At 41.0% G+C, this 18,310-nt stretch overlaps 2 protein-coding genes across 10 annotated transcripts in view; one reads left to right on the top strand and one right to left on the bottom strand.

Moving 5' to 3' along the window:
- LOC132399255 (uncharacterized protein C7orf50 homolog) overlaps window positions 1-18,310 on the top strand; it is a 393,915-nt gene that overhangs the window by 294,036 nt on the left and 81,569 nt on the right. Inside the window, exon 1 of one of the 2 annotated variants that reach the window (XM_059979468.1) lies at window positions 5,982-6,036. The exons of the other annotated variant lie outside the window; for it this stretch is intronic. Coding sequence (XP_059835451.1) covers window positions 6,004-6,036 — 33 coding nt within the window. The 5' untranslated portion in view covers window positions 5,982-6,003. Of the gene's footprint in view, window positions 1-5,981; window positions 6,037-18,310 lie in introns of those variants that run through there. 2 annotated transcript variants of the gene reach the window in all.
- Window positions 1-18,310, bottom strand: part of LOC132399254 (probable G-protein coupled receptor 146) — a 167,846-nt gene that overhangs the window by 103,645 nt on the left and 45,891 nt on the right. The window contains exon 3 of one of the 8 annotated variants that reach the window (XR_009513922.1): window positions 62-675. The exons of the other annotated variants lie outside the window; for them this stretch is intronic. The gene's annotated coding sequence lies outside the window, so the exon portion shown is untranslated. The remainder of the gene's footprint in view (window positions 1-61; window positions 676-18,310) is intronic. 8 annotated transcript variants of the gene reach the window in all.

The following is an 18,310-nucleotide window of genomic DNA, read 5'->3' as shown; positions in this document are numbered from 1 at the left end:
ATTTTGAAGGATGGGGATTGTTTTCCACCATATGTTGGACAATATATTCACACAATCATACCATATGGTCATTGCCTTGTTGTTGTGTATGGGATCTTGCTGTGTTTCCCACAACAGCACCTTCACAAAGACTATTTATTTGCTGGTAAAGCCCATTGAGTTATACAGACTTAAAGTGCTATGCAAATGCCTTTCTTCCTTGGTTCTATTACTGGGGCCAGATGGAGTAGTTACATGAAGATAATCCTCCAATGGCTCTTTTTGTTATTAAACACTTGGAGCTGAGGCCGCTTCAGGAGGAAGTTTATCTTAGTTATCGTTGCTGGTTGAGCAGGATTCCACAAGTGGTGTATCTCCATCTGACTCTCTTCCATGACCTTGACATTTTGTGGCAGCAAGGAAAGGCCCCTCATCCTATGACTGCATGCCATTCAGTAAATGAGCTATCACAGTGTCCTCTCCTTGCATTGCGTGACTTCAGTTGTGCAGCACAGATTGTTGCAGCCATGGAGGCAGGCTATGTGACCCTACGAATTTACAGAGAACGGACCTCTGTAAGCACAGCATCTGTATAAATCCTGCTGTCAAAACTGCACATGGATCATATTTCATATTAATAGCGGCTTTGATTTAGTTCCCCATTTGAATCAGAGGGCCTCAGCTTCCAGTTTAAGCCTAGAACAAAAAAATAAGTTTTAAGTACTGCTCAAATCTTAGAAAGCTCAGTGAAATGAAGATGGAAAATGAGGAGATGTGGGGGAAGGAAGAAATATTAGGGAATAATTGGATGTCTACTATTCCACAACTTCTGTGTTTAGAGTTAGTTTTAAAATAGAAAGAGTTCTTATTTCAGATAACTGCAAATAATTCGTTCCTTCTTCCCTCCATCACTGGTTTTATTCAGAATTAACCTGCACCATTGATCTGGATTGTGTTAACAATGATTTAATTTGGGTAGTGAAAGAATTGTACTGCAACAGCCACTTGATATTTGTCATCTATTTAGGAGATGTGCTCAGAACAGAGTTATGAGGCTAATTGGCCTTCTTTTGTTCCTATATTTCCACACGATGTTCAGGCCCTTTCACTGATGGTTCGGGTATTAGAAGAGGTGAGATTCTAATGCATCTTTTATTTTGGTGGTACGTGAAACAGGAAGCCACAGAAGAAAGCCTTCTCTCATTACAACAGTACTTATTATGTACCTACACAATAAAAGTATGAAGAAGTGAGTCATCATGGAAGGGAGAAGAATTAACAATATATAAAACTGAGTCAAAGAGAACAAATGGCTAGAGAAGGTGCTTTGGACTGTGTTATGAGGCCATGGAATTTAGTATCGGAGTTCAGTTGGCATGCTTGCAGTCTTTTTCCTAAGGCAGGGAGTCCAAAATTGGAGGACATAGGCTGAAGGTAAGAAGGGAAAGATTTAAAGGGGAGCTGAAAGGCAGTTTTATCACTAGAGGGTGGTAGAGGCAAATGCAATTACAGCATTTTAAAGTCATTTGGACAGGTGAGTGAATAGGAAAGATTCAGGGGATACAAGAAGGAGATAGCGATCTTAGTGACATGGTGTCATGACAAGAACCTTTCCCTCAAAGGCAACAAAACAAGAGAGCTGGTCACGGGAGAGCTGTCTGCTCCTGTCTGCAACAACAGTGTTGAGTTTGAGAGTTTCAAATGCCTAGCTGTGAACATCACCAATAGCCTGGCCAAGAAAGCTCACCCATGTTGCTACTTCCTCAGGAGACTAAAGAAATTTGGCATGACCCCAGAGAGCAATTTATTGATAGACCACAGAAAGCATTCTGTTTGGACGAACAATGGCTTGGTATGGTAACTAATCTGCACATGACTACGAGAAACTACAGAGAGTTGTGGACAAGGCTCAGCACATCACGTTAACTAATATGCCCTCTGTGTGCTCTGTCTATAGTTCTCGCTGCCTTGGTGAGCAACCAGCAAATTCAAAGACCCCATCTACCTCAGACGTACTCTCTTTTCCCCTATCCCAATTGGCAAAAGATATAAAAGCACGTACCACCAGGCTCAAGGACAGCCTCTATCCTACTGTTATCAGACTCTTGAATTAATCTTTTGTATGGTAAGATGGACTCCTGACTTCATAACCTCTCTCGCAGTGATATTGCTCTTTAATGTTTGCCTCTTTTTTCAGTAGCTTTTTTACATTATTGTGCATTGTTATTGTTTTACCTTATTTTACCTCAATGCACAGTGTAATGATTTGTTCTGTACAAATAGAGTATCTTGGTACATGTGACAATAATAAACGAATATCAATATCAAATGCAGGCAAATGGGACTAGCTCAGGTTGACACTTTGATCACCAGGGCTGAGTTGAGGCCTAAGGGCCTGTTTACATGCTCTAAAACTTTATGCTATGGGGAAACAATTTCAACTACCTGAATTTTGCATTTCATGTAATATGATCATGTACTTAAAAATATTTCCTTGAAAATTTGCTGAGTATAATTTGCTTTCTTTATGCATTGAAATGATGGGTTGCAATATCGTGTTAAATGACCCCACCATTTTACACATGCTCTGCGGTTGCAGTTGAATGATGTCTCGGTTATTACTTGTTGTCAGAATGATGGTGGGACTAATGTTCTTCATCATTCTTACTGTCTGGGTTACATTTCTCTGCTGCTGAGTTTGTAAAAATGCCATCTTGCTGTTTGCTTCATGGTTGAGGTGTACTGAATTGCATGAGGTCTCTGTATTTATTAATGTAAATTAATCTCAGTCCTGCTGAAAGTTAAGTCTTTTGACTTTCTGTGTTGTGTTATTTACTACTAGTCATCCACCACTACACTGAAAATTACGCACTCAAAACTTCAAGTGTTAGTTGTTTTTGGACCTTTAAAATTTTTAATTTTTTTGTTAATTTTTCTCTCTTAACTTGACCTTTCTGTCCCATTCCTTATTTCCTCTCCTGCACTTGATTTGACATTGATCTTCCCACTCGTACTCTTTCCTATCCTAGTTTTATATATTCCAATGTAGTAGTTTAATGAGGGATGTAGTTATCTGTCCTGTTCATTCAGGTGGTGAGTACCATTTCTCCTCATTGTGATATTGATGCAGCTATGGAGAAGGCAAGCTAGTAGCTATATTTCATTAGGAGCTTGAGGAGATTTGGTCAACGAAAACACTTAAAAACTTTTACAAATGTATTGTGGAGAGCATTCTGACTGGCTGCATCACCATCTGGTGTGGGAGGTGGGGTGAGGGGGGGCGCTACTGCACAAGATCAAAGTCAGTTGTAGAAACTTGTAAAATCAGTCAGCTCATTCATGAATGCCACTCTCTCTAGACATCTTCAAGGAGCCGTGCCTTAGGAAGGCAGCATCCATCATTAAGGATCCCCACCACCCAAGACAAGCCCTCTTCATACTGTTACCATCAGGAAGGAGGCACAGAAGCCTGAAGGCACACACTCAGCGATTCAGGAACAGCTTCTTCCCCTCTGCCATCGGATTTCTAACTAGACATTGAACACATGAACACTACCTCACTACTGTTTTATTTCTGTTACTTTGCAGTACTTATTTTAAGTTAACTATTTAATATACACATATCTACTTAATGTAACTCTTTTTTTCTCTATATTTAGTTATCATGTATTTCATTGTACTGCTGCCATAAAGTTAACAAATTTCATGACATATGCTGGTGATATTTAATCTGATTCTGATCCTCCATGGTTGGCATCTTCCGGAACTTGATACACAAAAAATTTTAAACATAAACCTGGACAAGTATAACTCTGGACAGAAACTGATAGATGTCGTATCACGGCTGGTAACACAGATTACCAGATTAATGGGATAGTATAGGTGGGTACTGGTCAGCGTGGGCCTGGTGAGGTGAAGGGCCTATTTCTGTAATGCATTATCCGTGACTCCCTGAGGATTCATTCTGATTCCATGAGTCTGGCTCAAAAGTAGAGATGCATCATAGAATTTTATTTACTGCTTGTTCTTAATTCATGGAATCTATAGATTTATTTTAGTCCATTTGTTTTCTCATGTTCCTGCTGCCTCTGTGGTTTCTGATTGAAACCAGATTATGGTTAATACTGTGAACTTGTGAACTCCTCGTGTTCAGTTACCAAAGGCAGTATTAATTCTTGTGCACTCTATGGTCGCCTATTTCAATTTCTCGAGATGCCATTGCTTGCTGGAGAATTGTGATAAATTATAATCTAACCATTGTTGATAGAAAACCACAATACATTAAACAGGCGCCATGTTTAATTTTATTTTAATTAAGCCTGGTCTGCTTCCATTTAATTTTCATTTTACTGCAAAGCTTAGAACTTTCCAAATGGTTTGTTTACCTTCCTTTAAATATTCCCAACAGTAAAAGGTTGCAGATCAGGCACATTTTCCTTTGATATTTGTTATCAGTGCACTTTCACCGAGCATCTGAAGTCCTGGAACACAGCTCTACTAAACTAAGGCAAACCCTTAGATCAACTGACGTATGAAGTAGTACACCAGGCACGCCAACCAACATATTTTAAAAATTTACTTTTGACATGAATCAACCAAGGTCAGCTTTTATTACCTGGGTAAATTATTTCAGGACATCGCTCAAGAAACTGGAGGCACATAGCAGGTCAGGCAGCTTCTATGGAGGGAGATGGACAGTCAGTGTTTTGGGGTGAGACCCATCATCTGGAATAGTACAGACCTGGAAGAGGCCAGATGAAGGGTCCTGATCCAAAATATTGACTGTCTACTTTTGAATAGATGCCGTCTGACCTCCTGAGGGCCTCCAGCTTTCTGTGAGTTGTTCCAGATTCCAGCATCAGCAGTCTCTTGTGTCTGGATTATTTCAGAAGCTGTTTAACTGCTAACCTCATTGTTGTTCTGGAAATATATGTATACACATGTGTGAAGATGGCAGACTTGTTCCCTGAAGGACATCAACAAACCAGATAGGGTTTTATCAATAATCTAATAAGTGGTCATCATTGCTAATAACTGTTCTTTAACTTCATTGTTATAAAATGAAAGTAAATTCGACATAGTGGGATTTGAACTTGGATCTTTCATGAATTTTAGTTCTCCTTTTGGATCCACTGGCAAGATAACTCTGGCACAGTGGTTAGTACAACCTCATACAGTGTCAGCAATCAACGATCTGGTTTCATTTACAGCCCCTGCCTACAAGGAGTTTGTAAGTTCTCCCTGTGACTGAGTGACAGGTGCTCCAGTTTCCTCCCACATTCATTCCGAAGACATACAGGTATTAAGTTCTGGGCATGCTCCTTCGGCGCAGGAAGCGAGCTGACACCTGTGGGCTTCCTCTGGCACAATTCTCAGACTGCGTTGGGTCTCTAACGCAAACGACGCATTTCACCGTATGTTTCCGTGTACATGTGACAAATAAAGTTAATCTTTAAATCTTTAACTATTGTACCATTGCCAACAAAGACTCTGCTACTATTGCTCTTCATTATGTGTGCCTTGAAATGCAGCATACAAATGAAGGTGTGTGCTCACGAAACCACCAATTTAACTTTGGGGTTGAAATGACTGATATTATTTGCCTCAAGGTGAACAATGTGTTCACCATCCCCATGTGTTGTACACCAAAAATACTCCAAGATGCCCACAATATGGTTATCACTTTCCAACACCATATTGACAAACCATCTGTTTCAGAGTTAATCATTAATGATAAAATTGAACAATGTAAATTTGTACACGATTGGGATATAGTTAACATTTCCAATACCTTCCAATTGCAAATTGTCAGCACAATTTTCTTTAAATCCTTTTTCAAGAGCCCTTATAATTTTAAAATGTATCACACAAACATGCCTAACTCCAAGGAATTCTGACCTATTAGTTAATGTGTATAATTTGAAGATTTTCCTTTATCTTTCCCTTCCTGCTACTTTCATTCTCGAAACACCAGAAGGAAATGCAGAACCATTCAGGCATCGTGAAAGAACAGTTTTGTGGACTATGCAGAAAGTCTTGAGAGTCAGTAATGACGAGGTTGGTTTATCAGTACTGACAGCTCTGGCTTAACATAATAGCGTTGCATAACTAAATCACAAAGCTTTTTGAATAGCATGGTTATTCATTTGTTTTCTTTCCACAGACATTCTTTTGAAAGGAATTTGAGAATGCAAAATTCATTGGGAGGCAGTGTGCTATATGTGTGGGAGAGGTTTGAAGTGAAGAGTCCTAAAAAACCTGACACAATGCTGTGGAGGGTTGGATATGATGGTTTTGCTTTGAATGGATGCTGTAACAAGTAAAGTGCAAGATTAGTTTTGCAAACTGACTCTTCTGATTTGCTGATTTGCAAAGTGACCAGGGTTAATCTCCGCCCTATGCATAGAATATGTTTTAGCTGCACTTTTGAGGTGGTTCAGTGAATTCGTAGATGGTGTTATGACAATATACACTCAATGGCCACTTTATTAGGAACAGGAGTGTACTTCATAATAAGTGGCCATGGGAGTGGAAACCATTATGTGGTTTTCAGCTGCTCTGAAGTTTGATGTGAAGTCTGTTCAGAAATGTTCTTCTGCACATCATTGTTGTAACTTGTGGTTATTTGAGTTACTGTCGCCTTCTTGTCAGCTTGAACAAGTCTGGCCTTCCTCCTTTAACAAGCCATCTTCTCCAAACATGTAAACCCATCCTGCCAAAGAGTTTTGGCCTGAAATGTCGACTGTACTTTTTTCCATAGGTGCTGCCCGGTCTGCTGAGTTGCTCCAGCATTTTTTGTGTGTTGCTTCTTCTCCAAAGAACTGATGCTCACTGGATGTTTTTTGTTTCTCACACCATTCTCCTTAAACTCTAGAGACTCGTATGTGAAAATCCCAGGGGATCAGCAGTGTTGTGTATTTAATATTTCAGTAATATTGTAAATATATAATTTGATTAAGCATCCTTGTAAATGTAGTTAATTCATTACGGGTTATATGTATAAATACGTGAAATGCTTACATTTCACAGTGGCACATACAAAGTGGCACGTTGTATAGCACCAGCAATAGTTTGTTACTTTACTGTGATATGGGTTATTCTTTATTATTAATGTGACCAAAAGAGAAGAGTAACTCAGATAAGTTTGATATTACTTGACTCTAAATGTCACTTCCGCTTGTTTGAACCGAACTGCCATTGCTCTCTCAGGAGGCACTATTTTGATGGACTGCAGTAAAGATATCCTCAGTGCCTTTGCAAATCTTTGCAGCTGGAAAACCATGATCATATTAAATGGCATTGCAGGTTCAGTGGCCTGAGTGGCTTACTCCAACTCCTGCTTCTGATTTGTAATATTTCTCCCTTGCTCAACTTTACCAAATCAGAACATTTGGTGAATATTGCCCTGGTGTTTCTCAGAACTTGCTGTGCACAAATTACCTAGGGCATTTTGTACATCACGGTAGTGAAAGTATTTTGTTGGCTGCAGAGCGGTATGGAAGGCCCTGAGCCAGACATGTAAATAGCAGAATGAATACAATTCTTTCCTTGTTTCACATGACTGATTAGGAAACTTTTAAAGGACTGGATATTTTATCAGCTATGAACAATTGTTACTTTGAAGTTGTTTTCAGCTAGGCATTCATTGAAGTTATGATGATTCCGTATTAAGCTACGCATTAATGTTTTGTTGTAGCATTAGTACTTAGAAATTACTGTTTAAAATATTAGGTGATTTGTCCCTATGTTGCTCATCTTCCACATGAACATAGAACACAGAACATTACAGCACAGTACAGGGCCTACGACCCATGATGCTGTGCCGACCTTATAACCCACTACATGACCAATCTAATGCTTCCCTCCCACATAGCTCTCTATTTTTCTTTCATCCATGTCAATCTGAGAATCTCTTAAATGTCCCTAACACATCTGTAAAAAAGAGCAAACCTCTGACTTTCCCTTATACTGTACTTTCCTCAAATCATTGTAAAATTATGCCTCCTTCTGTTAGCTATTTCCACCCTGGTAAAATGTCTCAGGTGGTCCACTCTATCTATGCCTCTTATCATCTTATACACCTCCATCAAGTAATCTCGCACTCTTTCCCCTTTGGTCCAAAGAGAAAAACCTCAGCTCTTTCAACCTTTCCTCACAAGACATGCCCTCTAAGGCAGAATCTCGGTAAATCTCTGCACCTTTTCTAAAGATTCCACATCTTTATGAGGTGGAACGGAACACAACACTCCAAATGTGGATTAATCAAAACATTTTACAGCTGCAAAATTACTCCACAGCTCTTGAACTCGATCCCCTGACAAATGAAGACCAACGCACCATATGTCTACTTAACGATCGTATCAACTTGTACCTCTGAGGACCTATGAATGTAGACTCTAAGATCCCTCAGTACCTTCACACTGTTAAGAAATATTCCATTAACCTTGTGCTCTGCCTTCAAGATTGACGTTCCAAAGTGTGTAACTTAACACTTTTCGAAACTGAAGTCTATCAGTCAGTTTGCATCCTATTACTGTCCCATTGTAACCTCCAACAACCTTCTCATTGTCCACAACATCACCAACCTTGGTGTCATTTGCACACTTACTAACTCACCTGTGCACTTGCTCATCCAAGTTGTTCATAAAAGATCACAAAGAGCAGAGATTCTGGAACACATCTCTGCCAAACACCACTAGCCACAGACCTCCAGGCAGTACAGTTGGCCCTCCTTATCTGCGGATCGGGAAAACCCGGAAGTTCTTTCTCCAGCACTCGTTGTTTGAGCATGTACAGACTATTATTTCTTGTCATTATTCCGTAAATATTACAGTATAACAACTACTTACATAGTATTTACATTGTATTAGGTATTATAACTAATCTAGAAATGATTTTAAAGTACAGGCAGTCCCCGGGTTATAAATGAGTTCCATTCCTGAGTCCATCTTTAAATTGGATTTGAAGTCGGAACAGGTACATCTGGTGTTACTTAACGTCAGTTAGTCAAACGTTTTTCTTAGTATATAGTACATATTTTACCTTTCTATGTATATAAAACACTTAAGAAACATACTTATTTTAATAATTTAACCACTGCATTGCTTAGTAACGTAGCTTTCATCGGGGCAGGGCCTTTCACATGTTCCATTAAAATTGTTCCTATAGTTGACTAACTGTAGCCTAACGCTTTTCCAATGATCGATGGTGTTTCACCTCTTTCCAATCGCTTTATTACTTCCACCTTATTTTCAATCGCGATCGTGATTAATTTCGTGAACAGAAACACTGTGGATTCAGAGCTGCACCGCCAGGTCCTAATGTCCATCACGGAGACATGTTAAATAAAGTCCGGGGTTCCGCTAGATCATAAAGACCACCGCACTGATACATGTTAAATAAGGGACTTGAGTATCCGCGAATTTTGGTATCCACGGGGGGGTCCCGGGACCATTCCCCCGCGGATAAGGAAGGCTGACTGTATACCCTCCATCTACTTTGCATTCTGTGGGTAAGCGGATTCTGAAACTACATAGCCAAGTTTCCTTGGATCCCATACCTCCATAACCCCTTGAACCTTATCAAATGCCTTACCATTGCTATATCCATATCCATTGCTCTATTTTCGTAAATTTGTTTTGTCATTTTCTCTGAAAAGTTTATCAGGTTCATGAGGCATTATTTGCTCCTCACAAAACCATGTTGACTATCCTAGTCAGACCATGCTTCTCCAAATGCTCGTAAATACTGTCTCAAGGAATCCTCTCCAACAGTTTGCCTATTACTGAGGTAAGGCTCACTGGTCTATGATTCCCATTCCTATTACCTTTCTTGCCACATCCCCAATCTTCTGGTACCACTCCTGTGGCCAGAGAGGATGCAAAGATCATTGCCAAAGGTGCAGCAAGCTCTTCCTTCACTTCTCATAGAAACCTATGTATATCCTACCTGGTTGCAGGAACTTCTCTATCCTAATGTTTAAAAACTCCAACACTGCTTATTTCTTAACTTCAATGTGTTCCAGCACTTTAGCCTGTTCTATGCTGACTTCACATTCATCAAGGTCCCTCTCACTGGTGAACAGTGAAACAAAATACTCCGCTACCTCCTCCAACTCCAGGCATATGCTTCCTCTTTTATCGCTGATTCCTCCTACCCATATTCTAGTCATCCTCCTTTTCTTCACACATGTGTAAAATGCCTTGGGGTTTTCCTTAATCCGACTCACCAACAGCTTCTCATGTCCCCTTCTATCTCTCCTGAGTGCCTTATTAAGCTCCTTCTTAGCTATCTTACAACTCTTAAGAGCCCTGTCTGATCTTTTCTTCCTAACTTTTCCTCTTGACTAAATGTTCCACCTTTCTTGTCAGCCATGGTTCCCTCATTCTACCATCCTTTCCCTGCCTAACTGGGACATCCAGAACACCATGGAAGTGCTCCCTAAACAATCTCCACATTTCCGTTGAGATATCTCATGAGATATCTCTTCCCACTTTACACTACTAAGCTGTTTAATAAAATCATAATTTGCCTTCCCGTAATTAAATACTTTCCCATACTGTCTACTCCTATCCTTGTCTAAGCAATACTAACGATCAGCAAGTTGTGGTGATTGTCTCCAAAATGCACATCCATTGACACCTGACCAGATTCATTGCCTAGATCCAGAATGGCCTCTCCTGTAGTTGGGCTGCGTACATATATTGTCAGGAATCCTTCCTGTACATACCTAGAAAATTTTGCACCTTTCCAATATTTGCTTCCCGATCTGTTCCTCAGTGTCTCTAGTACTATTCTCTAGTACAGAATCCTGCCAATAGAATGATTGCTTCCTTTCTGTTTCTGTCTTATTCCCACAATGACTCAGTAGCCATTCCCTCCCCAATCGTCTCCCTCTCTGCACTTCTGATACTATCTCTGATTAGCAGTACCACTCCCCTGCCTCTTTTACCTTCCTCCCTGTCCATTTCGAAACATCTAAACCCAGGACATCCAGCAGTCACTCTTGTCCTTGTGACAGCCAAGTCTCTGTAATGGCCACAACATCGTAATTCTGTGTACTAATCCATGTTCTGCTTTCATCACCCTTATTCCTGATATTCTTGGATAAAAGTAAACACATTTCTGCCATCCAACTGACTGCATTTATTCCAATCCACTGCCTATCCTTCCTCACAGTCTGTCTACGTATTGCATCTACCTTTACACCAACTGCAGGTTCCCATCTCCCTGCCAACCTCACCTAAACCCTCCCCAAAAGCTCTGGCAAACCTGCCACTGAAGATATCGGTCCCTCTTAAGTTCATTTGTAACCTGTTTTTTTTTGTACAGGTCATAGCTTCCTCAGAAGGTTTCCCAATGATCCACAAATCTGAAACTGTGCCTTACACCAATTCTTCAAGCACACATACATTGTATTCTTATCCTCACCAATGCAGAACACAGGTGGCTATCCAGAGATTACTAACCTTGAGATCCTGCTTTATCTTCCTATCTAGCGCCCTATATTTGTTCTTCAGGACCTCATCCCTGTTCTTACCTATGTACTAATATGCTCACGTTCCCCAATAAGAATTCTGTTGACCCAGTCTGAGACTGGCACCTGGGTGGCAACAACTCATCCAGGAGTCTCTTTCACGTCCACAGAATCTCCCGTCTCTTCCCCTGTCACCACTACTCACCTGTTCTCATCTTCTGAGCCACAGAGCCAAAATCAAGATCTGGTCATTGCATCTTTCCTCTGATAGGTGTCCCCTGCACTGAACAGAATCCAAAGGACCAAAGCTACAGGAGAATTCTACACTGTCTTCATTTCTCACTATACCACTGAAACTTCTATTTCCATTGCCCATATGCTTTTTGAAAGCTTCTGACAAAACATGTTATTTCAACCACTCCTTATGGTAACAAGTTCCATATTCTTATCGGTCCCCTGGTAAAGAAGGTGCTTCCAAATTCCGTGTTAAATGTATTGATTATTAACTTATGTTCATGGCTCTACTTTCATCCTCAAATCAAAGTAGAATAGGCTACTGATACAAGTTCTTTTCTTAATTGTAGATAGAACTTCTCTCACAGCAGGTCTGTAAACATCTTTTGGTTAATTGCAAATCCTGTGCTTAATTATCAATTTGTGGTCCACAGCTTTGTAATAAGCTACAACCTTGCCAGAAGATCTGTCCAAAATAAGCAAAGGTACGTCAGGTAGAAAATTAACCTCCATTGCAGATAGCAGGAGCCATGCAGTTGAGTTTGCCAAGTATCCAAGAAAATAGCAGTCTCCCACAACTGAAGTGAATCTTTAAGGCAATGTTGGAACAATTACTTAGGCACTTTAAAAACACTTTCAAAACCTATCTTTATTAATTCTGAAAATAATTAAGGAAATAATTAAGGAAAGGCTCCTTGATTACTGACAAGAATTGGTTAGTCTAAGGCAGGAAGATGTTGCATGGGGAATGAATAGATCTGTTGGTTTTCTCCTGGAATTAATCGGCATGCAGCACAGTCAAGGGCAAATAGTTATGTAATAAATCTCCAGGAATACACTTGGGCCTTATTAGCAATCTTGCATAGAGATTCTTTTATTGACTTTGAAATAATTCAGTCGTTGACAGCTCTATGAAATCTTTAACTTTGCCCTATATTCTCTCTGCATTTAGCACAGTATTCTTAATTCAGCAAGAGTTTTGGCCAATGCCATTGATATGCATATGTTTCTGTAGTCCACTGATAAAAGTGAGCTGCAGAAAACATCAAATTTACATCACACAAGAGGCCAGTTGGCACGTTGCTCAGTGATTCACTGATTACTCTGGGTCAAATATTTGCACCAGGAATAAAATTTGTTCCAGGAATAAAAATTGTCCCTGGCTTTCCATCACTTCTTTTGTATGAACACTTTGCGCAAACTACCTATCAGGTCTGGTGTTGCCTTGGGCCAGTGGGTAAAAATGATTGCATATTGATTTCTACCTGTTGTGTAAAGTGGTAGATGCATCTGGAGAACAAATAACAGGGCATTCTGCATTTTTATGACAGTAGAGTGGTACTGCAGCAGAGTTGCTTTTTAAGGGTTCCTACAGTTCATACAATGAGGGAAGGACCACGGAAATAACCAATGGAGGGCCATGTTAGTGTCAATCTGGTCTCCACTTGGCCCAATCTGGAATGCGATTTGACCAGCTCTTTTTGAGCTGGACATGGGAATGCTACCTCTATACTGAAGGCTCGCTCCAGCCATATTGTGCATTTTCCAATAATTCCAATCTTACAGGCAAGAATAAACATCAGGGCATCAATAATGGGTGAAGAGCAGACCAAACAATCAGTTTGAAAGGCAAGAAGAGAAATATTTGACAAGCTTGTTAGAAGCTGCAGGATGAGGACAGAGCCATGAAAAATTAGGTAAAGGATTCGTTCAGAGAGCCAGCGAAGAGAAGACCCTGTGATCAGGCTGGTCTGTTTCATTGAGATAATGTTATATGACCTACAATCTACAATTGGTATGCACCAGTGCCAAGCTGCATGGGTCCTAATGCCCTTCCCTTGGACAACATCGGTGGCGTGGAGAGGGGAAGGCCTGCAGCTTGGGCAACTGCCGGTCTCCCATACAACCCTGCCCAGGCCTGCGCCCTGGAAACTCCAGGCGCAGATCCATGGTCTCTCGAGACCGACGGATGCCACCAATGTTACACACCCTGGAAGACCAATTGTATGAAATAGCACTCTACCAGCAAAAACACAATCTCAGTAAGAAATTCTAAAAAATCCATTTAATAAATATGTTAGTGCCTTATCCTCAAGAAGAAACCTGAGCAACATTATAATTGGAACTAAATGGCACTGCTAATCAAAACTCCATTGCCTGAAAATTAAATGGATTATCAATATTTTTTCAATCTTATATGATTTAAAATATGTGTACCATGGGGTGAAATACAATATTCACCATATCCATGTCTTTTTACATTACTTTACAGATTTGACCTACTCACCCCGATATGCAAATGACATTCCTGTGTTGATATGTTTAACCATTGCATTGTCCTTCCTTAAAACACCCTATATGGGATAGAATTAGAACAAATCTAGCAGCTCAAAACTGGACCACAGTCTCCTGATCAGAATTGTATCCACCCCAGTCTGCAACCTTGTGTGTTGCTATTATTGTCAAGCCAGGGACAAAATCAGAATCAAGTTTATTATCACTGATGTTTCTTGAAATTGGTTGTTTTGTGGCAGCAGTGGAGTGCAAGACATTAAAAAAATGTTATTTTGTTACATTACCGGTGAAATGGAGGATAGCTAATGTTGTTTCGCTGTTTAAGAAAGGCTCTAAAAATAAACCAGAAAATTATAGGGTGGTGAGCCTGACATCAGTAGTGGGAAAGTTATTGAAATGTATTCTGAGCAATTGGATATATCAGTATGTGAATAGAAAGGGACTGATTAGGGATAGCCAGCATGGCTTTGTTCGTGGTAGTTCGTGTCTCACCAATCTTATAGAGTTTTTCAAGGAAGTTACCAGGAAAGTTGATAAAGGCAAGGCAGTGGATGTTGCCTAAGTGGACGTTAGCAAGGAATTTGATGAGGTCCCGCACAGGAGGTGTGAAGAAGGTTCAGTAACTTTGCATTCAAGATGAGGTAGTAAATTGGACTAGATATTGGCTTTGTGGGAGAAGCCAGAGAGTGGTAGTAGATGGCTGCCTCTATGACTAGAGGCCTGTGATGAGTGGAGTGCTTTGGGGTTCAGTACTAGGTCTGTTGTTTGTCATCTATATCAGTGATGCAGATGATAATGTGGTTAACTGGATCAGTAAATTTGCAGATGACGCCAAGATTGGGGGTGTAGTGGACAACAAGGAAGATTATCAGAGCTTGCATCGGGATCGGGACCAGCTGGAAAAATGGGCTGAAAAATGGCAGATGGAATTTAATGCAGACGTGCAAGGTTTGCACTTTGACAGGACCAAGCAGGGTAGATTTTACACAGTGAACGGTAGGGTACTGTGGAGCGTGGAAGAGCAAGGGGATCTTGGAATACAGGTCCATAATTCATTGACAGTGGCGGCACAAGTAGATAGGGCCGTAAAGGAAGTTTCAAAGTATTGAATACAGGAGATGGGATGTTATATTGAAGGTGTATTAAATGTTGCTGAGGTCTAATTTAGAGAATTGTGTGCAGTTTTGGTCACCTACCTACAGGAAAGATGTAAATAAGGTTGAAAGAGTGCAGAAAAAATTTACAAGGGTGTTACTGAGACTGAAGGACCTGAGTTATGAGGAAAGATTGAATAGGTTAGGACTTTATTTCTTGGGATGTAAAAGATAGAGGGGAGATTTGATAGAGGTACAGTATACAAAACTATGAGGGTTATAGATAGGGGAGATGTAAGCTTTTCTCACTGAGGTCGGGTGGGAGTACAACCAGAGGTCATGGGTTAGAGTGAAAAGTGAAACGTTTAAGGGGAGGAAAACATGAGGGGCAACTTCTTCATTCAGAAGGTTGTGAGAGTTTGGAACGAGCTGCCAGTGCAAATGGTGCAAGCGATCTTGATTTCAACGTTTTGGAGATGTTTGGTTAGTTACATGGATGGTTAGTGTAAGGAGGGCAATGGTCTGGGTGCAGGTCGATGCAACTAGACCAGGGGTCAGCAACCTTTACCACTGAAAGAGCCACTGGGAGCCGCAAAACCCGATTGACATTTAAAATGAAATAACACTGCATACAACGTTTTGTTTTGCCTTTATGCTATGTATAAACAAACTATAATGTGTTGCATTTATGAAATTGATGAACTCCTGCAGAGAAAACGAAATTACATTTCTGCATGCAACAAAAACATTTTGAACTCCGAAAAAAAGACGTTGGGTTGAAGGTTACTTTTAAGTAAAATACTCAACGTCTATTTGAGTCCTTCTTGTATTTATGAAAAACGCCAAACTTAAATTTGCCGCCAGCAGCAAACCAAAAATAACGTCAGCCAGCTGTCAACCTGAAAAATAAAAGGACTATTTCACTGAACAATGAAAACATATGAATATACGTAAAATAACAGGCAATTAAAATATTTATCATCCTTGTTCAGGTTGACTCACACCTGACAATGCAGTCGTATTCAGTAGGGATGGATCGATGCTTAGGGGAGTGACCAGGAAGGATAATGTGTTTTTTTCCTCTCTGAACTCACAGAAGCGTTTCCCAAACGATGTTTGCATTGCGATGATTGCAGAATGTAAATACTCCGAATTTATCATGTCGTGACCTTGTTTGAACTCTCTCAAATTGGGGAAGTGAGACAATGTGCCTTTCTGTAAATCTCTGGCAAGCACTGTCAACTTGCGCTCGAATGCCAAAACATCCTCCAACATGTGCAGGGCTGTACGTCCTTACCCCGTTGAAGAGCTGTGTTCAGTGTGTTCAGGTGTGCTGTCATGTCTACCATGAAGTGTAGCTTTTCCAGCCACTCTGGCTGTTCCAGCTCAGGAAAGTTGAGCCCTTTGCTGCCCAGGAAAGTTTTCACTTCTTCCAGACGCGCGACAAAGCGTTTCAGCACCTCCCCTCTGGACAGCCAGCGATAAAAACACGTTGTAGCGGTGTGCTACACGCAGTCAGTAAACTGCAGTCAAAGATAGCTTTATTCGAACTAAACAGCCTTGCTTTTAAGCCTCCCTCAACCCGCCCCCCATGGGCGCGGATGCTGCAAAAGACACGTACTCACAAACCCCCGTAGGCTATCTCCCTTAGCCTGAACGCTGGCTAATTGTGAGCCGGTTCAGATGTGTCAGGAAATGGGTCGCCACAACATCTTATTTAGATTGTACAAGATCACCATAATCTTCAAATTTAGATTTACATTTCAAAAACTAACAAACTAACATAAAATACATTTTAATTAAATACTGACCAATTATTTCCCAAAGCAACAGGGAGCTGCAGCACAGATGTAAAAGAGCCACATGTGGCTCCGGAGCCGCGGGTTGCCGACCCCCGAACTAGACAGTTCGAATGGCTCAGCACAGACTAGATGGACCGAAGAGCCTGTTTCTATGCTGTACTTTGCTACGACTCTATGACTATTACTGTATTAAAGGGAAATAATTAAATAGAGCAAAAAATGATTAGCAATTTATTGTTCTTGGACCATTCAGAAAGTGGCAAGGGTATTTAAAGGTGATGTGGAAAACACACGAAGCTAAAATGTGCCTGTTAACTATCATTAGCCATACACAATAGACTTAAGCAATCCTGCAATCAAAGGAAGAAGTCAAAGCTTTAAACGCAAGAAAGTCTGCAGCTGCTGGAAATCCAAAGCCACACATACACAAAATGCTGGAGGAACTCAGCACATCAGGCAGCAGATATGGAAATGAATTAATAGTTGGCAATTCGGCCCGAGGTCCTTCCTCAGGACTGAGAATGAAGGAGGAAGATGCCACAATTAAAAAGGTGGGGGAGGGCAAAGAGGCTAGCTGGAAGGGATAGGTGAAGTCAGCTGGGTAGGAAAGGTAAAGGACTGGTGAAGAAGGAATCTGATAGAGGAGAGTGGATCATAGGAGAAAGGGAAGGGGGAGCAGGGGAAAGCAGTAGGCAGGTGATGAGGTAAAAGTTCAGAGTGAGGAATATAGTAAGTATGTGGAGGGGTGGAAGTCTGTTTATCAGAAGGAGAAATCGATATTCAAGCCATCAGGTTGGACACTACCCTGCTCCTCCACCCTGACGGTGGCCTCATCTTGGCTTGAGAGGAGATCATGGACTGACATGTCGGAATGGGAGCGGGAAGTAAAGTATTTGGCCACCAGGAAGTCCCGCTTGTGGCGGAGGGATAGTAGGTGCATGGCGAAGCAATCCCTCAACTCATGACAGGTCTCACCGTTGTAGATGGGGCCACGTTGGGAGCACAGGACACAATAGGTGATCCTAGCAAATTCGCAGGTTAAGTGTTGCTTCACCTGGATGGGCTGCCTTGGGCCTTGAATGGAGATAAGGGAGGAGGTGTATGGTCAGGTGTAGCACTTACGCTATTTACAGGGACGTGCCGGGAGGAAGAAGGTGGGGTGGTAAAGATATGTTTAGTGGTAGATGCTGGAAATCATGGCGTGTAATGTGTTGGATACAAAGGCTGATGGGTGGTAGCTAAGAACAAGAGGAACTCGATCAACATCAAAGCCTTACGGCCTTGCTGCCATCAATCAAAGTCAGTTGGATAGATAGCTAGAAAACAAATCTCCACAAACAATCTCATCCTCAGTAAAGGGTAAAAGGCTGCACTGCATACAATCATTTACAGTATAGGTGGCAAACGGATGATCCAAGGTACCTTCTGAG

The sequence above is a fragment of the Hypanus sabinus genome, chromosome 9, assembly GCF_030144855.1.
Source record: "Hypanus sabinus isolate sHypSab1 chromosome 9, sHypSab1.hap1, whole genome shotgun sequence".
Classification (NCBI taxonomy): Eukaryota; Metazoa; Chordata; class Chondrichthyes; order Myliobatiformes; family Dasyatidae; genus Hypanus; species Hypanus sabinus.
This window is presented reverse-complemented; position numbering and strand designations above follow the sequence as displayed.